At 41.7% G+C, this 23,377-nt stretch overlaps 1 protein-coding gene across 2 annotated transcripts in view; it reads left to right on the plus strand.

The window, feature by feature from the left end:
• DSCAM (DS cell adhesion molecule) overlaps positions 1–23,377 on the plus strand; it is a 399,852-nt gene that overhangs the window by 54,196 nt on the left and 322,279 nt on the right. For both annotated transcript variants that reach the window (XM_018552699.1, XM_018552700.1), the window contains exons 2-3: positions 17,407–17,724; positions 19,559–19,696. In XM_018552699.1, the coding sequence (XP_018408201.1) occupies positions 17,407–17,724; positions 19,559–19,696 (456 nt within the window). The remainder of the gene's footprint in view (positions 1–17,406; positions 17,725–19,558; positions 19,697–23,377) is intronic.

The raw sequence follows: 23,377 nt of genomic DNA on the forward strand, positions 1-23,377 counted from the left end.
TACTTTAATACTATCATGCTTTAAATGCGACTTGGAGATTGGCAGACCAGCACATCGAATCTCAACTTTATTAATCATGAATAGTATTTTCTGTTTTTTTATTTAGTAAAGTAAAGTGGGTTAAATGCTATGTAGGTCATTATTTTTAGGCTGACTTAGGCTCCAATCAGTACAGTTCTGAGCCTGTTTTACAGAGTCTTCTTTTTAGAAACAGTGTCATTTTTTTCTTTAGTTTCTTTTTACTGCTTTTGAAGATTTGTCATTTTCAAGTTTGCCTTAACATAGAAGATATCTGTAAAAAAATAAGCCAAGGCAACTGGACTTGCTGTATTTTTCTTGAAGGCGTTTCACTGGTCATCCAACCAACTTTCTCAATTTTCTCCAACGGAAGAATTTGGTCATCCCATATGTAGCTAGGATGTCTGAGAAACTCAGAAGGGTTTTTAAGAAACATCACATCCCTGTCTGCTATAAACCCAGCAATACACGGAGGCAACCACTGGTTCACCCAAAAGACCCAACGCCAAAACACAAGATGACCAACATTGTGTATGCAGTCCAGTGCAGTGAGAAGTGCTCAGAATTGTATGTCGGTGAAACAAAACAGCAGCTACACCAGCGTACAGCACAGCATAGAAGAGACAAACCCTCTGGTCAGGATTCAGCAGTGTACCTACATCTAAAGGAAAAGGGTCACTCCTTTGAAGACAGTCAAGTACGCATCCTAGACAGGGAGGAGGACTGGTTTAAAAGAGGTGTGAAAGAGGCCATTTATGTAAAAATGGTGAAGCCAAGCTTGAATAGAGGTTGGGGGGTTGGAGGGGGGGGGTGAGACATCTGTCTGCCACATACAATGCTGTTTTAACACCTCTCTCTGGGCAGATTATTAACACCTCCTGGTTAAAATTGAGATAGCTGTTCGGATGACCAGTTAAACGTCTTCAAGAAAACTACAGCAAGTCCAGTTGCCTTGACTTATTTTTTACAGATATATCATGACCTGGATGAATGAGAACCTTCCCAGACTTAACATAGAAGACTTCAGACTAGATGGGCCAACAGTATAATCTGGCTGGATCATTTGTGGGTGGGGGGCTAGTGCGAAGGGGGGCTTGGTAGATCTACACAGCAGTGCTGTAGATGAAAATATAATTTTACCTTCCTCATCCTTCCTTCTACAACTAAATACACATCTTTTGGTTGGAGTCCTTTTATTATTCACTGTGATCAAAGGAAAAGGGTTTGAAGGTGACCCTGTTGCTAGAGTCCCCAAAGAAGAACTCTGGGAAAATAAAAAAAAGTAACCTTGCAGTGGGGCTACCCCACTGACTGACTAAACCTATAGGTTCAACCTGTAAATAGAATGTCACTTTTGGGAGCAGTGATCCTTTAAACTTGTAAAGGGGTCTTTAGACACAGACCAAGCTGCTCCTTTGGTGTCTTTCCACCAATGGCCAAACCAATGAGTTGTCAGTCTATTATTGCTGCCTTGATTGTGCAATGTTTCCACCAGTGAGGATGGCAGGTTGACTTTAGCTGTACAGTTGCTGGTGAGTTGTTACGAGCACCAGGATTGCTAATCTGAAAGGACCCCAAAAATTTAGGAAGATGGAACATATGTCCTATTTTATCCCTTTATTGAAGATTTATTTTTTTCATTTTCTGATATGTAGGCTATAGATATTCTAGAGATAGGACAACAGACATCTGAAACCTAGTTAGAAATTTATGATGTGCTAAAATGTTTTATTCAAGGAGGTGGATTTGTCATCTGTTCCATGTAAACAGTTCATTGCCTGCGTTTAAATTGGGCAAGAGTGGGAGGTAGATTGGCATCTACAGAAAGAAAACATACATCATGTAACAAATGGTACAATGGTTAATTCGGGGTGTGTGGGTTTTTCCTTTCCTGCCAGCAGCTGAGCATGATGAGCAATCATATTTAATGGTCCTGGCCATCAAAAAATTAAATTAGAGGTGGGAGGCAGAGCGGAAGAAAATGTATATAGGACAAGGATACAAAGGCGAGAGGGCAAACATGAGCACCAGAGACCTGAATTTCACCTGGCTGCAATACTCTCCCTATAATCCAGGGCTGTCTCCTCAGTACCTTTTCTCCACCCCAAGATGTCTTTCATCTTCTGGTCTTGAAAGACTGGGGACATTTTGTGAGTGCAGGGTATCATACTTTAGGGGGTTTATTTTTAAAACTTCCCCCAGGCATATGTTGGGTGAATGCTGTCCAAACAGCATTCCCACCACTACATGGAACCCGAGGAGCAAAGGAAATTCCGATGTTCCTCAGCTCCATTTAGTTAAAAAATGCTTGTGCTCCACAGCTTCATCTAGCTAGGAAATTTCTATGTTACTTGGCTCCATCTACTGGCAGTTATGCCACATGAACAGCATTCACCTGGCATGGGTGGGAGGAAGGTTTATAAACCAGCCACCTGGCCCTGCTATCACAGTGTATTAATGTTAAGCGTGGCACTGACATCCACACTGCTTTCTGGATAATTGAAGACAATTCACAATCGGGAGAAGACCAAGGAGAAAGAGGGCCCTGCATGTCATGTGACTGACCTGAAGACATTTGAAAAAGGTAAGCATAAAATATAGCTAGGAGGGGCCTAAGGGGGAGGAACGTAAAGCCCAGAGTTGAGTTTTAATAAGGACTTCTTTTGGAGGTTAGGTTTAGTGGAAGGGATAAGGTAAGGGTTGAAGTGAAGCTCCAGGCACATTATTTTTGCACTGGCTCTGTTTATAGTTTCCTGCACAATATGGGAATTGACAGTTGTGTTAAACAGCCAAATCTGTTCAGTTTGGCAGTCACATGATAAAATCTGTTTTAGGTGGTTGAGTGATTGGCTGGCCAGATCTGTGAGTGTTTGGGCATCTTACCCTATTAGTTCAGGCATCGGTCCACACATGCAATTACAGGCCAGGGGGGCATTGAAGGATTTTATTCATGATTTGCTGCTTTTGTCAAAGTTACAATAAGGAGGACCATAGCATGTAGCTTTTCCAAATAGGAAAATAGGTTCCTTCCAAATAGGACTTTAAAGTAGAATCAGTAATGGTTGTAGCCAATGTCAGATTTGTATCGCTCAGTGTCCCTATTGGGAAGGTTGTCCTACACTTCTTGTCCCCTTGATAAATCAGGAAACAGAGCAATCTCAGAAATAGGGGCACACAACAACAACAAAAACTGTCCTGATGACATAATGGGGAATAAGGGGAAGTCTCAAGAAGGAAACGGCAGTTAATACCGGACCAGAAATTCGAACCCTTCCCTATTGTATAAAAAAAAGAACTTCTGGAATTCTGCTTTAACTAATGGTTTTGTGTATGGTTGATGAGCTGGAAAACACACTTTGCTGGAGCACTTTCCACTTTTGAGATCAGACATTTACGTGATATCTAATGTGCTAAGTAGTGCCTGGCTTTTAGCAGTGTGGCTGTCATTTTATAAAATGTTTAGAGGATCTCCACTAAATGCTCAGTGTATGGAAAATGTCCACAAAACGTAAGTCGAAATACATCTTCATAACCTTCTTTGAAGCAAAAATGTTATTTTCTACTGCCTAATGTAATGCTAGGTTAATGAGCACAAAATTGTGTTTTTGTTTCTTAGTGACTGGTCTGTTAACATTTTTCCCTATTTAGTTAGAAGTCCTTCAGTTTAGAAGCAGCTAGCAATGTACACTGTATAGTCAGAGTGCTACAAGTGCATAAATAGGGAAAAGTGAGTTTTAGGGTTATAAGGAAGGTTAGGGTTATAAGGAAGGTTAGGGTTATAAGGAAGGTTAGGGTTATAAGGAAGGTTAGTGTTAGGGTTATAAGGAAGGTTAGGGTTATAAGGAAGGTTAGGGTTATCAGGAAGGTTAGGGTTATAAGGTAGGTTAGTGTTAGGGTTATAAGGAAGGTTAGTGTTAGGGTTATAAGGAGGGCTAGTGTTGGGTTTATAAGCAGGACTAGTGTTATGAAGAGGGTTAGTGTTATAAGGAGGGCTAGTGTTGGGGTTATAAGGAGGGTTATAGGAAGGACTAGTTTTTGGGTTATAAGCAGGACTAGTGTTGGGTTTATAAGCAGGACTAGTGTTTTGAAGAGAGTTAGTGGTATAAGGAGAGCTTGTGTTAGGGTTAGAAGGAGGGCCAGTGTAAGGGTTATAGGGAGGGCCAGTGTGATAGGGTAACAGCCTTACAAGGACAGTTAGTGTTAGGGTTATGGGGAGATTTATTGCAAAAGTTAGTTTGATAGTTATAGGCAAACTTAGTTTTGGGAGGGTTAGTGTGATGGTTAGCTTAGAGGTTACAAAGAAGGTTAGTATTGGGTTTACAGAGAGGGTTGCTGTTGGTGTTTCAGAGAGGGTTGCTGTTGGTGTTTTCAGAGAGGGTTGCTGTTGGTGATTCAGAAAGGGTTGGGGTTGGTGTTTCGGAGATGGTTGGTGTTTCAGAGAGGGTTGGTGTAACAGGGAGGGTTTATGTTAGGGTTATGGTGAGGGTTTTTTATGAAGTGTTAGGGTTAGATTGGGTGCTTAGCAAAGCTTACATATGCACTGTTAAGAGGTCTGCACTGTAAATTACCAGTACGGAGTCAAAATATTTTTTACTGTACTCAAAGGACAATAGTTTTAATACGTTTTGGGGTTATAATGGGTGTTCAGTTCACAATAGAAAGCATACCTACAGTATTTAAAACATTAAAAGTTGTTGTAGCTGCATGCATCCTTTAGTAGGAGCCTATCAGGACAGAAATATAATAAATATATAATACATATATTTCCAATTTGTTAATCAAAATATAGATTTTCATATCATCACCTTCCTCTTTGTATCACTAACAAGCGACTAAACCAGACCAGGTATTTAGGTAATGAATTTAGGAATTCTGACCTACATACCTTATGGTCCTATTGCTATCCTTACAGGTCCTCCTTTATAGATTCCAGCTGCCCCTCATTCTAAATCAGTCACCTGCTTTTTAATTAGGCCAGTTTTCTTCTATTAAATCCAGTGTGGCTGTACTTATTAGAATATGAAAACATAGAAAGCGAAGGCTGGCTCCCACCAGCACAAAGGATCTGAGATGGAGACGATCTCTCATTAGAGGGAGTTCCATCCTTACAAAGGTACACTGCAGAGCTTCGGCTGGCGGCATTTCTGGAGAGATCACTTGCCAAAAATGTCAAGCTTGTAAATATTTAGCTGAAGGTTACCCTTTTGTCTGTTTCAATTTGCAAAATGAGATTTAGATTTGAGAGCGGGAGGAGGATTCAGCCGTGATAACTGTGGCGGCTTTCAAGGAGCCCTGCCAGGCTCGGTGGTGCTATGAGTGGAAGCTGGAAGTGATTTAATGCCATCCAACTGCCTATTAGTTAGGTCATGGAGCAGCTCATCAGTGCCTGCAACTCTGCCACACAAGCCAACAAAATTCTAGCATGAAAGGAAAGTCAAAAGAAAGATGCACTGAGCAATATGGAAGCTATTATGTCTGACCTTCTACTGAAAAGCAAATTACCTGGTTGTCTCTGGCTTCTTTTCTTTGAGAAGTTGGCCTAAAGCAAGCATGCAAATCAGTATAGTCAGACCAAAGTCTTAAAGAGACCCGGTCAAGTAAATATTCTGAACATAGCATGTACTTTTTAAAGAAGAAACAGAACACTTACCTTCCCTGCCAGCCCCTCTGCTTAACACAAGTTTACTTTAACAGAAAAAGACCTGTTGATCTGCCAGACCTGATGGTCAACAACCCTGCCTCTCCTGCACAGAAATCCCAAGCAGTGTTGTCTGCTCTGAGTTTTCCCCTGCTGGATTACAGAACATCACCCACCTTGTGGCAGTGCAAAGCGGGGAGTTCTGTAGCCCAGCAGGGGGAGGGGGAGCGCTGGGCAGGGCTGACAACACTGCTCAGGATTATAGTGCAACAGAGACACCAGTATCCGCTCACTACAGGAAGTTAGGAGCTTCCTGGATTGCTGGCAGATCAACACATATTTTTCTATAGCTGCAGCATGGCAACGGTGACCAGGAACAACAGAGATGATGAAAATATCCAGCAAGGACTCCTACAGCAATAAAAATGGCATTAAGGTTCCAGACATGAAGCAGACATGTGCGATTCGTTTTGTTCTGAATCAAAATTTTCTGAAATTCGGACACATCTCAATTTCCAAATCCCAATGCATCCGAATCCAAATTTTCATTTCCGAATTTTGGATCCCGTCCAAATTTAGTTCAAAAACTAAATTGAATGGGACATGTGACTTTTCTGGTAAATCAGATGTGTTTTTATTATGAACTATGGGGTCAGTGTTTTTCCCCATAGTTTTCCTAAGGGTCACGGGAGGACATAAACTAGCATCCTCCCGTGTCCCAAAGCTCAGTATATCGCTCAGGTATACTGAGACCACCGCAGCCTGGACGGATCCCGACATTACTGTCGAGATCCATCCAGCTGCGTGATTGACAGCTGGCTCTGCCTATCCAGAGGCAGAGCCAGCTGTACCCGCCCCCTCCCCATCTGTTCCGCCAGTCATCGCTGGAGGATCGGAGCGGGGGGGGGGGGAATACCTGCAGGGAACCATGAGTGAAAGTCACGGCTCTCTGCAGGAACATGATTGAGAAGTGAGCGAGCGACGGTATGTGTTCGCTCACTTCCCGATCTATTGAGCCGACGTGTGACCGTTTCATCGTCACACATCGGCTCGAACTATGAGGATTAGTGAAAAATCACTCCCCTCATAGTTCTCCTTTAATGCATCTGAATGGGTCTGAATATGATTTTTCGAATTGCATTTGGGAGCTCATGAATGCCATTCGGGTCTGGGAGCCTCAGGTTTAGTTTTATGTATATTTGGGTCACAATGTTGCCGCTACGACTATTCATTCATATTATAAAATACTACTTATATAAACATAATACTAAAACTGAGGCTCCAAGACCCGAATGGGAGTCCGAATTTCTGAATAGCATTCCAGAGCTCCCGAATCCCATTTGGGTCTGGAAGCCACAGCTTTAATATGGCTCCCAGACCTGTATTGCTTTCTGGAGCTCCCGAATGGTATTCGGAAATTCGGACTACCGAATTCTATTCGGGTCTAGGAGCTTCAGCTGTAGTATTAATACCTGTATATGGTTTTCTGTGGTATTTGCAATAAATATTCATAAACTCACCTGAAACTAACGAAAATTCAGATTTTGTCCGAATCCGAAACCTGAACCGAATTGAATTTCAGAATTTCAAAATCCGGAATCCCGAAATATCCGAACCAAACCGCATTATTCCGCAGCTTACATGTCTGGTTCTAATCCCGTTTTCTCCTTTATCCAGAACTAAGAGAGTTTTGGTAATACATTTGCCATTTTCATTTCATAGGTTGGACTGGATGGACCTGTGTCTTTATTCAATCTTAACACCTATGTAACATTTAAAGCAAATTGAATCTTGCATAGTAGATAAGGTTGGAAAAAGATACACAGGTCCATCCAGTCCAACCTATGTGTGTGTATGTCAAATTCAGTCCTCGACAAATATACATAGCTCTGCATATTGCAACCATTGAGGAAGACATCTAGATGTTTTTGAAGTTGCTAATACTTCCAGCTGATACCACTACCTGGTAAGGGGAGTTCCACATTTTTGCTGCTCAAACCCTAAAGAACCACCCCCATGCTACATTTCAGATGAAACCTTCTATCTTCAAGCTGTGGCCATGTGTGCCCATCAGAGACCTTAAGCTGGCCAAACACTGGTAGGTTTTCTCACGAATGTTCAGGCAAAAAAATTATGATAATGCCATCAGAGACTTGGTGAATGTCTTTCGAAATTTCTTATGGTTTTAACATTTCAATTTTGGAATGAATGGTGTTTCCTAAGCAAAAAACAAATTTGCTGTTGGAATTTATTTCGTTCAAGAAAACATTTCCATCTTGCTCCTTGATGATTTTTGTCATTTGAACCCATTAACTTAACTATACGAAAATCAAATGACCATTCCGAAATGACATTTTAACAAAATTCTACTGGCCAGCTTCAGATTAAATAGTTTGTTGCCACCACTACAATCCCTATTGATTTCATTTGTATAATTGTTTCATTTGAGCAATCATGTCTCCTCTTAAGCTGGCCATATAGTGCCAAGAACGCTCTTTTTCGATTCTAGCTCAAATACCCCATCATGCACAGACCAGTGTAATTTCGATAATCGTTTGTTAGCAATACTAGCTCACCGAATTTTGACGATCGACAGAACGGGTTTTCGTTTGCGCATGTGCAACGTTCATGTTGCAATTTTTTACGTACAAAAACGCCACTAATCCATCAATTTTCGTACGATTTAAAAAAAAGTTTTCCAGCCTCACCCTTCGAGAAAATGCGGGCAGGAGTACAGTAAAAAAAATTGTTCCCATCAACTGATCGATTATCGTTTGAATGGATGATTTCTGAATTATAATCAATAGGTGTATGGGCACCTTTTAAACACCTCTTCTTTAAATACATGTGATGTACTTACATTTGGGGGTCTATTTATAAACTATTTCCAGAGCCACTTTTTTCTTATTTCCGTTCCTAGTATATTTTCTTTTCAGGTAGAATGTACTGTAATACCACATTATGGCCACTAGATAGATCTGAGAAGCATAGAAATTGAATACTTATTCCCTATAGTCTTCAGCTCCATAATGCTGTATTACTTTACATACAGTCATAGTTACATGGTTACATAGTTACATAGTATTTGAGGTTGAATAAAGACATAAGTCCATCAAGTCCAACCTATTGCGTGTATTGAGCTGGTGTGTTCGTGTGTATGAATCCATGTGTGAATTTCCTCATAGCAGTACCTGTACCCCTGTATGTTATGATCTCCAAGGAAATCGTCCAAGAGTTTCTTGAATGATTCCACACTCTTATCTGAAATCACTGCTGTGGCAGTGAGTTCCAGACCTTAACCGCTCTAACTGAGAAGAACTCCTTGCGCCCCATGTGCTGAAATTGTTTCTCCACCAATTTTTGGTGGTGGCCTCTAGTCTTTGTTATGGGGTTAACCGTAAAGAGTTTGTTAATGTCGCTGTCACCATTGAACATTTTATACAAGAAAATCATGCCACCCCCTTAATCTCCTTACTTGTAAAGAGAACATAATTAATCTTAACAGCCTTTTTTCAAATAAGAACGTACAAAGAACCTTTTGTTTTGGCCACTATTCACACAGAATGAATGTTCACAGATATGCAGGGTGAATGGCTCTTCAAATTGGCTATAAATAGACCATCAGGCCTTTTAAAGTTTAATTTTAAGTTTATAAAGCTCGTTCCGGTACAATGTCAGCCGACTTCTGTAATTTGAATAATATTTCAGATTTAATTTTTAATTTGAAGTGAAGTGTGTATTTGTTTTTTTGTGATGCATAAGTAGATACATTGCATATTCTCACTTTTGGCTTGCAAACTTTTGTAAATGTCTCCCGACATGTGCAAGAATGAAAGTATTAAAACACTCCACTGGCCAGCTGGCTCAGCACATCGCCAACGCTACAAGGAGAAGCTCTGTTTTTGGCTGTAGAATCCGCAAAGCCTTCTTTCAGATGGGGCACTCTGATGCAGCAGGGTGGGAGGGCGCACGCAGCTGCGGAAGGATAAGAGAATTTGCTGATATATCATACAAAGCATGTTTATAATGACAGCTTCCCATTACTAACCCTCCGATAGTGTTCTCCCAGTATAAGGGCCCACATTTTTTTTTCTTCTGCACAAAGACTCCTTTAATCTCCTCTTTATATGAGGAACCAGCCTTTCTTCCAAATCTACATTTCAACAGATAAAACATAAGTGCTTCATTAGCACTGACTAAATGATTAGCATGCTGCTAAACAGCGATCTTTCTGTCTTGTTTTATTCTTTTTTTTCTCTCTTTTTTGTGACTTTACTTTATTTTACTAAATAAGTGGTAATTCACTTCTTATGAGCTACAAGGACTCTTTTCATGTCTTAGATGTTAAGTTGTTTTATTAGATGCACATGTTGCATCCAGCACATAATGCATCAGGGAGCTAGTATTTTGAAAACCGAATGGAACTGTGAATTCTGGAAACACCTGGAGGATGTGGACTTTTAAAGGACTCTTTGTTGGTAAACACTAATAAACACTGTGATCTACATTTAAAGTCCATCTCCAGCCAAAGATATCCCCCCCTCACCCATTCTCACCCATATCCCCCCCTCACCCATTCTGAATTAAAAAAAAACAACATATTTTACCTCAGCCACCCCCCGCCATCTTTGCAGCATCTGATATTGCCCTAGCATCCTCCCCATGTTGTACTGTCTGCTGTTCATGGTATCACTTCCCAAAACGCAAGGTTGCTCGTCTACCTAATTGCTCTTGAGTTACATATGTCTGAACCATTGTTTTGCTCCCCAACCCCATATACTCTAAGGGTCCCTTCGCATGTTGTGTTTTGAGCTCCGTCCAGTACAACTGCCATGGTATTCCATGGCAGGAATCTTGTTCACTATATGCTGACAGTAGCATGCTCTGTTTCTGTGACGCATCCCAATAGCTGATACTTCCCGTCACGTGAACCTAGCAGCTTACCACGGCTAATCTTGTGTTCCCTTATTGCTTTTACCTCTTGCAGGTGTTACATGTTTCTTTTGTATGATTGTCCTGAATTTTGCACGCTTCAGTTGGCAGTGTAAAATGTACTTGTGTATTTGCACTCTTAATTTCAATAAATACTTATTTGGAAAAAAACAAAACAAACTTATTTACGCCTCTAAGCCTACTGTTGGTGTCCCCTCCCGACACTGCTTCTAGGAGTCACAACAGTCATAACAGGCACCAGCACCATCCAATCACCTCTTTGTCACTGCTGCCATTTTGTGGATTCAGAGAGGACCACTGTGCTGGACAGCAAATAGGAAGTGTTGTACGCCCTGCAGAGGTGGAGGGCCCTTCTTCAGGTGTTGACATCACTACCTGGGTGATATAAGCACCCAAAGAAGGGTCCCCCACCTAAGCAGGGAAGTAGATATTAGACTCTGGACCCAGCATCTCATGTGACCATGAATTTAGGGAAGTAAAACAGGGTTTTAGCTTATTTTTTTTTCTTTATTTCAGTGACTAGTTGGGAGGGGGGTGGAGGGGGAATGCTCAGAGTTGCATTTTAAGGCTCTAAAGGTTTAAGAGAAACTTTAATGGTTTTAGTTCATCTTATATATTTTTAAGTTTATCCTTTTTTAAAATTGTTTAATATCATTTGTTTACAAGGCGTATGCAATTCTTGTTTTACAAGTAAACCGTTAATACTTGAGAAAGGATTCCAAAAGCACCATGGGTTAACTAAAGGGGAAGCCATGCAGTCACTTTCTCCTTTTGAGACTGGCTGAGATTGTCTGACTGAAACTTCAGACTGAGCCATCTGATAAGGGATAAGTCATGGCTCTGACGGACTAAGTTCTTCAAGCAGTGGGCTTTTTTAATCCAAAAAGTACATTCAGAGTCTGTGAATTGGATCCCAAAGCTTAACCTCTAGACTCATACAAAATACATTTACATGTGCAATATTATATATTTGTTTGACTAATACAATATATCAAAAAATAAGTCCTGAACATAATAATTTATGAGGAAAACACAATATACTCCCCTTAGAGGTATAGGCATTAAAAACCTGCCACTGCCTACCCACTGAATGTAGAAGACTGTAGTATTCAACCTCTGCTTTGCTTATCCCACTTTATAAATTGTATATGGATGAAAGTATTCTTTATTTCAGGGGTAAGTCCACTTTACCAGGTGAATTTTGGAAAATAGAATTACCCCATCCAAACTGGCCCCTCCACCGCTATACTTCTCTTTCAGTGAATGCTCCTTGCCCTCTGCCGGTATAGGCTCCATGTAGCACAGCCCGTCACTCTGGACTTTGAATTTTGCTTGCAAATTGAGCACTCATTGTTCAACGTGGTCACCTGACTACGCTGACCAATGAGAAGTACTTCTGATCGCGCTGACCAATGAGAAGCGCTTCTTGCAAAGACGCTCTTCTCATTGGTCGGCACGGTTGGGTGACCATGCTGACCAATGCGTGCTCGCCATTTGCGAGTGAAATTCAAAATCTAGAGCACAGGGTGTGTTACTAGGCAATACAGGGTACACATAGTATTGAGCATTGAGGAACCTAGCCTTGGGGCACCTGAAAGAATAAATCTGGGCCTGGCCGGGAGTACTGCAGTAGTAATCCCCCATGCATTCTGCATGTTAAGGCCCATTTATAAAATGTTGGTGTCCTATAGATATCTCTATTTTTAAACCTACACTTGGGATTAGGGGAGAGGCCGATCACATGACTTTGACTCTTTTTCATTAGTCCAGAAACTAGTGGAGCGCAATGCACACGTCTTTTTTTTATTGCATAGAAAAAAAACATTCCTCTTCAGGGCAGTTATAGTCCTTGAAAGAATCTTATCTAAGACCATTGCTGCAGAAAATCCCATCACCTGTGATGATGTGGCCAATAGGGACAGTGTTGCATAGAAGCCCAGGGCTGATATATTGTCATAACCGATACACAGTATATATATAATTCTAATAAGGTCTGGTGCTCATTGCATTTTTGAACTTGTTCTGGTAAGTTCTAGAAAAGAAAAGGTAATCTTATTCTCCTTCATCTCTGAATTTATCTTCTTCCACTTTAATGCAGCACCTTGTGAAGGGCAAGTGAATAAAGGACATGGATGTTGCTGGCTTTTAGGATGGTTGGGGCTGTGCCGGCTCTCATTTTGCCAGAGGGAGATTGCATTGTCAAAGTAATTTCATGTCGTTTTTTGACAACTGACCCTATGTACAAATATAAAATGAGCTCTACAAATAATATTAAAGGGGTTCTAAATCCTCCGTTTTTTTTTTTTGCTTATATCTACTGCTAGCAAGCAGTAGATATAGGCAAGAAGAGCCTTTAATATCACTTTAAGCTTGAACATGACTGGGGCGCTTTTGAAATATGATGGAGCTTATTTAGCGAGCTTTCACTAGTAGGACAATTGTGGTGCTGACGTTTTAAGCATTTCTATAAGAACAAAATGGCAATTGTTTGATACATAGTGCTTTAGAAAACTAAAACTCATTCAGCTAGAGTTTAGATTTACTTGAAAATCAACTAAAATGATTTGTTCCTTTAAATAAGGTGGTACAAAATTCCTTGATTGCTCTGTGAAAAATAATCTTAATAATTTTAGAGTAAAAAAATACAATTCTAATCAACTAGTGGTATCCAGCAAGCCATTCAGTTGAGCTGAAAGTGTATGTAAACTTGAAAGTGTATGCAAAGCAAAACAAAAATACTTGTTCATCTTGTGAGATAAAGTCTTCCTGTTCTCCCAGCTGTCTCTATGGACTACAAAACACCTCATCTCTATGATATTCAGAAGAGAGAAAGAGAGGTTTTCTGTAGTCCTTTCCTAGGGTGACAACACTATACCATAGATACTGTAAAGCTGGCCATGCACTGTGTCGGTTATCGATTAAACGGCTGAAATTAGCACAATGGATGCCCCTGTCGGCACCTTTGCATCCGGCATCCTTTAATCAGAAAATCGAAGGAGCCGGATGGAAACTCTTTGGGCAACCAGTCAGCTGCTATCACTGTCTGAGTATTCAGACAGTTGACTCTAGTCAAAGCTTTCACAGGGCTGTTATCCCACCCTTATCAGACAGTGCTGGGCCAATCACCAAGCACCAAAGATGTCACATGAAAGAAAAAGTAGTGAGTTACATTGTCCTTCGTACCCAATATTTAAGTCTTTACCAGCAACTGAATGTTGTAGCAGGGAAACAAAGGAAAACTAAATATGCGCTGCTGGGTGGCGGGGGGCGGCATTAAATGAAACCATTGCATTCAAACCTTTCATATTTTTATTAAGACCAGCAGGTGACACTCTAGTCTACTTTTCACATTTAACCATCTGTGTTTATTTGCTATGGTAAATAAAGCTTGTTGCATGCAAGGTTCAGAAGCACAGGCTGAAACTTGCAAACACAAGTAAATCAGAGCAAAGGCTCAACCTATAAACTGAGTCACTTGTTATGAACTGCACTTGGAATCCACAGAGGTCACTGGGAGGGTACTTCCGGAATTTTTTTTTTTGTAACTTTCGCTTTTTTTCTTTGCTTCCTCTGTTACCTGTCACCTGAACCATTATAGTGACCCTATAGTCTGTTACTTGTGATGAACTGCACTTAGAACCCACAGAACATTTCACAAGGTCACTGGAAGGGTACTTCCTGAATCTCCCCCTCCCTCTTCTGTTACCAATCACAGTCAGACTTCTAAAGAAAGTCCTGAAACGAATTGGTCCAATATTTAGATATTTTAGTATTTACTTAGGATTTCTGTATAAGAGAGACAGCAAGGAATCTGCAATGGGTGTGTCTGGGAATGTCCCTGTATCACAAGCCGGGGTTCTCAGACTACCAGGTTACTGACCCAAATGCAATGCAGTGGACCAGCTTGCACTACAGTGAAGGCTGGGTGAAAATTCATCTCAGTTTTTTTCTCAGCTTTAAAAGGAATCTACCTTTTACACACTCCCACAATCCTTCACACAGCCTCAGATTTTGTGTTTCGAGGTGACCCACTGATACATGCATGTCACAAAGACATTAAATAAAATACAGGACTTATTCCCCATAGATGCTTACATTGGGTTATGAGTTATGACAGATACCTCCAGATGTATTTCTCCAAATGCTAAGAGCTGCCCTTGCTGAGACCTCTTCCATTAGAAATCCTGTATTCCCTTGCACTCACTCTCATTCAATGAATCACATATCAAGATCATGCTAAGTGCAGTTAGGAGTCTCGGTTTTAAGCGTGACCTGAAATTCCGTCATGCATGCTTGGATTTTGTGACGTTAAGACTTCGACCTTGCTAGTTGTAGTGGCAGAACTCTATTTATAGCGGATGGTTTAGCTATTGGCCACATTTTTCTTTATTTTTATTATCGTCTCAAAGGGCAAATATAATGTATTTACAAGGCATTTGCGTTTTGAGTTATTACCTGAAAGTAATTTAGAGGAGACTTTCACATTTTCACTTGTTTAAAGCAGAACTTCAAGATTTTCAAAAATGAACCCTTCCAGTGGGCTACCCCCACACTGCAAGGGTTAAGTGCTTTTTTTTGTCTAGGGGTGAAAATACAAAAAGAAATACAGAATTCGGCCGAAATTCACACAGTATGTGCTGCTGTCGGCACCCTTCTGATCGGCATCCCTCGATCAACTGATTGAAGGAGCCGGTCGGAAAATCTTTGATCAATCAGAGTCGGCAGCCAATGAGCTGCCTGCTCTGATCGGGTATCCTGACAGGTGCCGGCAGCCGCTGTATGTAAACAACGTGATTACTCGATCAACACGCTGTTAGTGTTGATGGAGGAATTGGGTACATTTTTTGCGTTCAGCCCGCGGGTTGAACAAACAAAATAGATGTATGGCCAGCTTAAGACCCTGTGACGTCATCAAGTCTAATACAGGTCTATTAGACATAAAGACACAGAGGGACATACCATGACCAGAAGGGGAGAGAGGTGAGCAGTCACTGCCCCAGAAGTGCGTGGGTGCAGGGTTAGCAAGGGCTCTTTAAAGATAACCTAATATACACACATTTATACAGCGTGTGTGTGTGTGTATGTGTATATATATATATATCTATATATATATATATATAGATGTATATAGATATATATAATTGTATGTAACCCATTAGCAGCATATCTCTTAACCCAGGCATGCTATTGGTGGTTGTAAATACCTTAGCAGAGCAGATAAAAATAATTTTTGTTTTATCTGGCTTTCTTCATATAAAAAGCAAACAGTTTGTAGCGGGTGTTCCAGAATCCGTACCAGTATCCGAATCCTTCAATTAATGGTGTAATTGACCTCTTTGCCACTAATTGCAGTTGCAGCTTTGTTGCCAGGTGATTGAAAATGATGATTGTACACTTTAATTGGTGAGCATGTTTCCTTTGCAGACCCTTGAGAAGGGAAACAAAACTGGACACGTTGGGTGATAATGAGTGGGAGTGTTTATAATGCTGGCAGTATAAAGATTAGTCAGCGCAGGGCACGCTTGTGTTGTGTATCAGACTATTTATACTGAAAGGTGTCAAGTAGAATATTAAAAGCTGATGTCTTTATGGTTAGCGATTTGTTTTGAGTGGGGTCTTTCTTTTTGATTTTTTTGTTTTCCTGATTCGGTTGGTGCAGTTGTCACCCAAAGCAAAAAAAAATGCCAGACCACATGAAAACTCAGTGTGGCATAATTAGAACTTCATGGCATATTAGTAAATGAGAAACACCATTATTTAGTGAGATCCTGACAATTATGAGTCATTATGGAATCGGAGTTTAATTAGCAAGCACATCTTCTGTGTAAAAGCTTGCTAACTAAGAACTGCCTGACAATTTAAAGGGCACTTACCATTTGTGGACTGCAAGATCCCTGACCAGCCTCATACTTGCCTGTCTAGGCTGCTCCAAGATTTTGCTTCCAGGACTGCTCAGTGTTGCACAGTCTCTTCTTGAAAATCCTCGCTTTGGGATACTGCTCCTCCCGCACTTGTTTATGGCAATCTTGTCCAGATGGGATTATGGCTTTACATTAGAATGTATAGAGATTGGGGCTCAGGAGGCATCGGACTAAATAGTGAGGATTTTCAGTAAGAAGCTGCAGGGTGCTGCTCAGGCAATAGGCAGGGTTAAGTGGCTTGCCGGGAATGTTGGGGGAGGTATTGGGATCTACTTGTGGTAAGTTAATTAAATGTACACTTACCCTTTAAGTTTATGATACCATTCGCTATAACTAGTGAATATTTATTGCACTGTAATAGCAGCACATGAAGTGTTCTTCAGGACTGCTTAACCACTTCTGTTATGGGCAGACTGAGAATATTCTGTCAGGATTGTATCTTTCATTCACCTTGGAAACGCCTAGGCATCCCCAAAAGAAGCTTGGGGCTATGGCCAAGCCAACATCTAGCCTGTCAGGATTGTATCTTTCATTCAACTTGGAAACTCCTAGGCATCCCCAGCAAAAGCTAGGGTCTATGGCCAAGCCAACATCTAGCCTGTCAGGGTTGTATCCTTCATTCAACTTGGAAACTCACAGCACTGCAAAGACCTTATTGGCTACCTGGCAGGAGTTCAAATATAGATATTGAGGAGCCCAGTTAAGTTCAGGGGACAGTAGAACAAAGGAAAAATGTCAAAGGTGATATTTGAAAACCTGCTTGATTTGCCTGGTTGTATTAAAGAACTAATGTACATTTATCAAACAATTTGTAAATAATAGAGTATTTGCTGGAAATGTATTTTTAACACGTTTTTGTTTCCCCTTCTTTTCCAGTTTCTAGTGAAGATCTACATGCCAGCCTATATTTTATCAATGCATCTCTGCAAGAGGTAGTATTTGCTAGCACCACGGGGGCTCTGGTACCCTGCCCTGCAGAAGGAGTCCCTCGTGTGACGCTCAGATGGTACCTAGCAACGGGCGAGGAGATCTACGATGTCCCTGGGATCCGCCACGTCCACCCCAATGGCACTCTCCAAATTTTCCCCTTCCCTCCTTCAAGCTTTAATAACTTAATCCATGATAATACTTACTATTGCACAGCCGAAAACCCTTCAGGGAAAATCAGGAGTCAGGATGTCCACATTAAGGCCGGTGAGTAACCTGAATTATAAACTGATACTGTATTTGTACCTAAACTTTCTTAAAGTGACCCGTCATAGCGTAAAATGCACATAGGGTAACTGAATTGCAGTCAGCTTGTGCTGCTTACCAGAACCTATGCCCACCTTTAAATAGATCCCAGTTTTCCTTGTAAAGGCCCTTGGATCTTAAGCTCAGGCTATATATGGGGCCTCTACTTATCTTTAAGTTGTGATTGACCCCTTCCTGGTTGTATCCCCCAAGCCGTTCAACTCTCAAACGCTAGAGCCTGTATTGCCCGCTGCTGTAAGAAAGCTTTGATGTCACTCATATTCTGAGATGATTGGTTGAGTCTATCCACACCTAACATTCTGTTAAACCACTCTTACTAAATGACATGACTGATGGATTCGTCGATTACGCCCCTCTGCCAAAAACACACAGACTGCGCAACATAGATTTAAATGGCCACAGCAGCCTTCTTATTAACAAAACCAATGTTAACAATAACCAAAGTAATAAACAAAATAATATAAAAATAAATAATCTTAACAACTGTTGGATCCGAGAAGGGGTCTTTGGGTGCCCAACAGCCCAAATAAGGCCTCTCCTAAAAACTGCCTCCATGTCCCCAGCCGCACCCCAACCAGCTTGAGGACAGTTACTGCTCCCAAGTTCCAAGGGGCCAGGCCCCCCAACAAATACTGGCACCAACAGGGGAAGCACCCATACCAGCTGATGGCCCCCCATTTGTGTAACTGACTCAGAGTTTCAGACCCCCCTAAGACCCCCTAACCCACCAAGCTCCCCTGACATAAAAAAGGACATTGTAACCACCAGAAACCACAAAATTAAGGGCGGGTGGGACAATCTGCTTCCTCAGTCGACTTTCCAGAAAGAATGCCCCTCAGCCTTTGCAGTCTCAACCCAATGTGGCCCCTCCTGTACACCTGTCCCCAACCTCCAATCAAGTAAGATCAGCTAATTCCCATTTTATTTTAACCCCTTCTCCAGGTACTATTCCTCCCCCCAGTCATGCAGCCCCTCCACTCAGTCTCTCTGGGTCTGTCTATAATAACAAACAGAGGAGAGGCACAGGAGTAGAGCAGGCCATAAAAGTGATACTTACAAAATGCATCAACACTCTATAACTAAAGGAAAAAAGTGCTGCATCTGCTTCATCTATCCCTTACAGGTTGTGCTCATTCTACTTAAATGTCTATAGACTAAACTTTATTGCTGTTTTCACTGGGGAGAGTCCCCCTCTTTATATGTCCTGGTGACAACAGAAATTGATGGGAAATATAAAATATTACAGTTGTCACTGAAACGAGAGTAGAGGGAGAATGTCCCCCTTACTTGAGACTTTCTCTCACTTCCTGTTGCCCACCCAGGACAGGGAGTGAATATCATCATGTGCTGTAGGATGGAGGAAGTGGGGCAGATATAAGACCAGTCACCCTGCACTAGGGGAGAGAACAGCAGTGACTAGTCCATATTACCGGAAACCCGGACACACCCAGAAGTGTTGTATGATGAAGATCCTAATGGCTGCAACACCAGAAGAGTGAGAAGACTTGATTCAAAGGCGGTGGTAATAGATTTGGACTTTCTGAAGAAGGATGGACTTCCTGTTCTGTCTAACAAGTTTTCCCCTCACTTCCTGTTCTGTCTGCCTGTCAAATAGCCAGGAAGTGAGAAGAAATCTTCCAATAGGGGACACAGAGAGCTATATCCAAGACTAAAAAAAGAAACAAAATTGGGTTAAAATTATTTTTATTCGTGTTCTCTTCTTAAATACTCTGCAACCATTTTTGCTGAGCATCATGTGTGTATTTCATTGTAGTGTTACGGGAAGCCTATACGGTCCGAGTGGAAGATCAGAAAGCCATGAGAGGCAATGCAGCAGTCTTCAAGTGCATTATCTCCTCCCCAGTGGAGGCCTATGTCTCCTGGGAGAAGGACACCGTCTCACTTGTCTCAGGTAAGCGGCCATATTTATTTCTCAGTGTTGTACATGACAACGGTATACAAGGATTACCTTCTCCAAAACCCCCCGAGGATTGTGATTTGTGCAAGCTTTGGGTTATTCCTTTTGGCCTCTGGCTACCACTGCGGATGAATTGGTTTCCTTGATTAAAGTCTTCAGCCTCTTTCTAATTAAGTTTTGTCTCTCAGGGTAACTATACTTCCTGATTGTATCAGTTTGCTGCTGTGTTTGTGCTGAGCTGTTTTATTTCATATTAAGTGAAGAAGAAAAAAAGTGAATAGCGCTGTTACCTTGTGATTGAGATTGGATGCAAGTGGACCTGTCACCTGTACACAGTGGAAGCAGCTGCTTTGTCAGTTAACTCTGCCATTGTTGGAACATACTTGATTGAATTCCTGGAATTTAGTGACATTACCTATAGTATTGTCATAAATAATGATGCGTCTGTGATTCTTATTGTTTCTAATGAATTGCTAGCCTATGGTCTTATGATTCCTGGTTCAAGTCACTGAATGGCTGCCTCTTTTGTGTGTTGAGGATGGCGAATCTCATAAAACCAGACAAAGACAGGAGCTGCCATTGTCATAAGACAAATTAGTCTCGTCATACATGCACAATATGAAGGTTGAGGTCTTTGCCTTGCAAAGTAAAAACATATCCCAAGACATGCTTTGACTAAAGTAATGAGCCACTCCCAGAATTCAACAGTATAATACAGGCACCAATAGATGCATCATTGCTGCATGGTGCTATGCAGTAAGCATGTTTCGCTGGAGTCAGAATTTGAAGGACGTCTGCAGAGTAAAATGTATGCACTGTAGGTACATATAGAAATATATGAGGAGAAGCCCATAAAAACCTATCCTTTGTAGGTCTCTAACTTCACAAAAGGGGATTCCACCTAAAGTTTTTATGTTAGTAATAGGTGGAGCCGGGTGGGCTGAGTGAGCCCCTGGCTGCTTATATGTCAAGGATACCCCAACGGCAAGATCTCCCCTGCCATAATTTGATGCTTTTGGGTGTTCCTGACCATCTTTGTGTGTTCCAGATCCTCCTGTTATATTGTTCATAATATAAAATAAACATTTATCAGAGATGCTGGGAGTCCCTCATAATGGGCACAGCAGGTGTGCATATCTGGGAATCAGCACAGGGATGGTGGGAACCCCTAACGGGCACAGCAGGTGTGCAGATCTGGGCACTCCGCACAAGGCTGGTAGAAGCCTCTCATAATGGGCACAGCGGCTGTGCAGACACAGGTTCTCAGCACAAGGACAGTGGAAACCCCTCATAATGGGCACAGGAGCTGTGCAGACCCAGGAACTCAGCACGGCAATAGTGGGAACCCCTCATAATGGGTAAAGAAGGTGAGCAGACCTGGGAAATCGGCAGCGGAATGGTGGGGACCCCTCTTAATGTGCACAGCAGGTGTGCCGACCTGCAACCTATTTTCAGGGATAGTGGGGGTCCCTCATAATGTGCTTACCAGGTGTGTAGCCCTGCAACCTAATTTCAGGGATAGTGGGAGTCCCTCATAATGGGCACAGCAGCTGTGCAGACCTACGACCTTATTTCAGGAGTAGTGGAAACTCCTCATAATGGGCACAGCAGCTGTGCAGACCTACAACCTTATTTCAGGAGTAGTGGGAGTCCCTCATAATGGGCACAGCAGGTATGTTGTTGACCTGGGAACTCAGCACAGGGATGGTGGGGGAACCCCTTATAATATGCACAGCAGGTGTACAGACCTGGGGACTCAGCACCTAGAGGCAACCAAATTGAAATATAATTTGTAAATAGACTGACCCTTTAAATGGAGTTATTCATGTATGTATGTATTTATTTTGCTATGGGTGATTTCACATCATCCTTGCTTTCTTTGCCATTTTATTATGAAAGCGTGTTTGCATATATCACGTCTCTCCAACAAAACAAAGCGGCATTAGACCGCGCAAGGCGATCTTTTGTGGTTTTCAGAGACTAAATTGTGGTTTGGTGTGGTGATGGAACCTCTGGGCTTGTAATAATGTCTGGTTGCCTAGCAACAGGGTGACTTGAATTGTGTCTTGTTCTCTCACAATAGGCTCTGTGTCTAGATGAAAGCTTAATTGTATTGGATAGTGCTAGGCAATGTAATTTGCTTGGTGCAAAACTAAGATACCTGTAGCAAGCAGGGAGGGGGGCTGCAGCTTGTAGATCCACAATAAGAGGTGCACAGGGCATCTAGCTGCAATAAAAAGGATGGAACATGGCTCATGGGGCATGCTGGGACGAGTAGTTCTACAGCAGCTGGTCTACACAGCTAGTCTTATGCTGCTACGGTTGTGTTATTGTCCTTGAGTTTCCCCCCTGTACTTGCGCATTAAAGTTGAACTTCAGGTAGATGTAAAAGGCACAAATGAATGCAGCTCTGTTATTATTAATACATTATTAAATGTATTCTTTAAATACAAGCAGTGTAAATTCCTGGTATTGGCCTCTTCAAGCTTCTGTATAGCAGACCTGGAGTGTAAGGGAAAGGAGTAGTACCAGGAGTCCATCATTTCATGTTCTGACGAGAAGCAAGCTGACAGGAGAAGAGAGCAAAGTGATAGGGAGATGAGCTCATCGCGGTGCTTCTCTACTTTCACTGTCCAGTCACAAGCTGGGGACGTGTCTGCGATGACCTGGGCTCTGAATAAGTTGGCTGTATAATGCTGACCATCAGACTGATGACTTCTAGTAGCAGAAAAAACATACTGTGAGGGAAATCTCTTGATTTGAAGCTGAATATTGCAGAAAAAGCCAGTTTTGTCATTTTATCTTTTAATGGCCCATATACTTTTTATCTCGTTATTTTTGGCTGGAATTTTGCTTTAACGTGTATGTCAAGAAACATAGAATCAATACATCTCTGCAATACATGCACATTTTCCAATGTTGTGTCCCTGCAAGTACTTGTTGCCATAAATTCAGTGAGCTCCTAACTTCCCGGTTGAACTAAAAACTGCTCCACTGAAATTCCAAGCATTGTCATCTCTGCATATTGCTTATTTCTGCTACTGCCCAGCAAGGTCTGCTTATTTACTGTACCATCATTCACCCCATGTATAAACACTGAAAAATATAAGAATAAAACCTATAGGCGAAAAAAGGTTCATAAATACACTCTGATTATGTCCAGCCGTCATACTGTGGAGGGCAAGGGGGGTAATGTCACACTTCTTCAGACATAATCCCGGGGAATGACGAGTAGACCAAATCTAGTGAGGTGACGCTTGCTAGAAATACAGTGGCACCTCGGTTCACAAACGTAATTCGTTCCACGATTCTAGCCGCGAACCGAATCAATTTTCCCCATAAGGTTCAATGTAAATACGGTTAATCCGTTCTGAACTATATGTAAATTAATTACCGCTCTGCACTTTCTTTTTACCACCATGCCTGCTCTGCACTTTCTTTTTACCACCATGTCTGCTCTGCACTTTCTTTGGAACAATGCTGGATTGAATAATACTGTACAGTACTGTATGTGCTAAAGAGCACACAAAAAAACTTCACAGCAAGTGTGCACAGGTCTGTCTGCAACCGTGATCTCGAGTAGAGGAAGCCACGACCACGTGTCAGAGCGGGGAAGATGGCCGCGGTCATGTTCGTCACCCGATGCAGAGTTCGCGTACAGAAGCAAAATTTTGC

This window comes from Nanorana parkeri, unplaced genomic scaffold (assembly GCF_000935625.1).
Source record: "Nanorana parkeri isolate BGI_ZX_2015 unplaced genomic scaffold, ASM93562v1 scaffold95, whole genome shotgun sequence".
NCBI lineage: Eukaryota > Metazoa > Chordata > Amphibia > Anura > Dicroglossidae > Nanorana > Nanorana parkeri.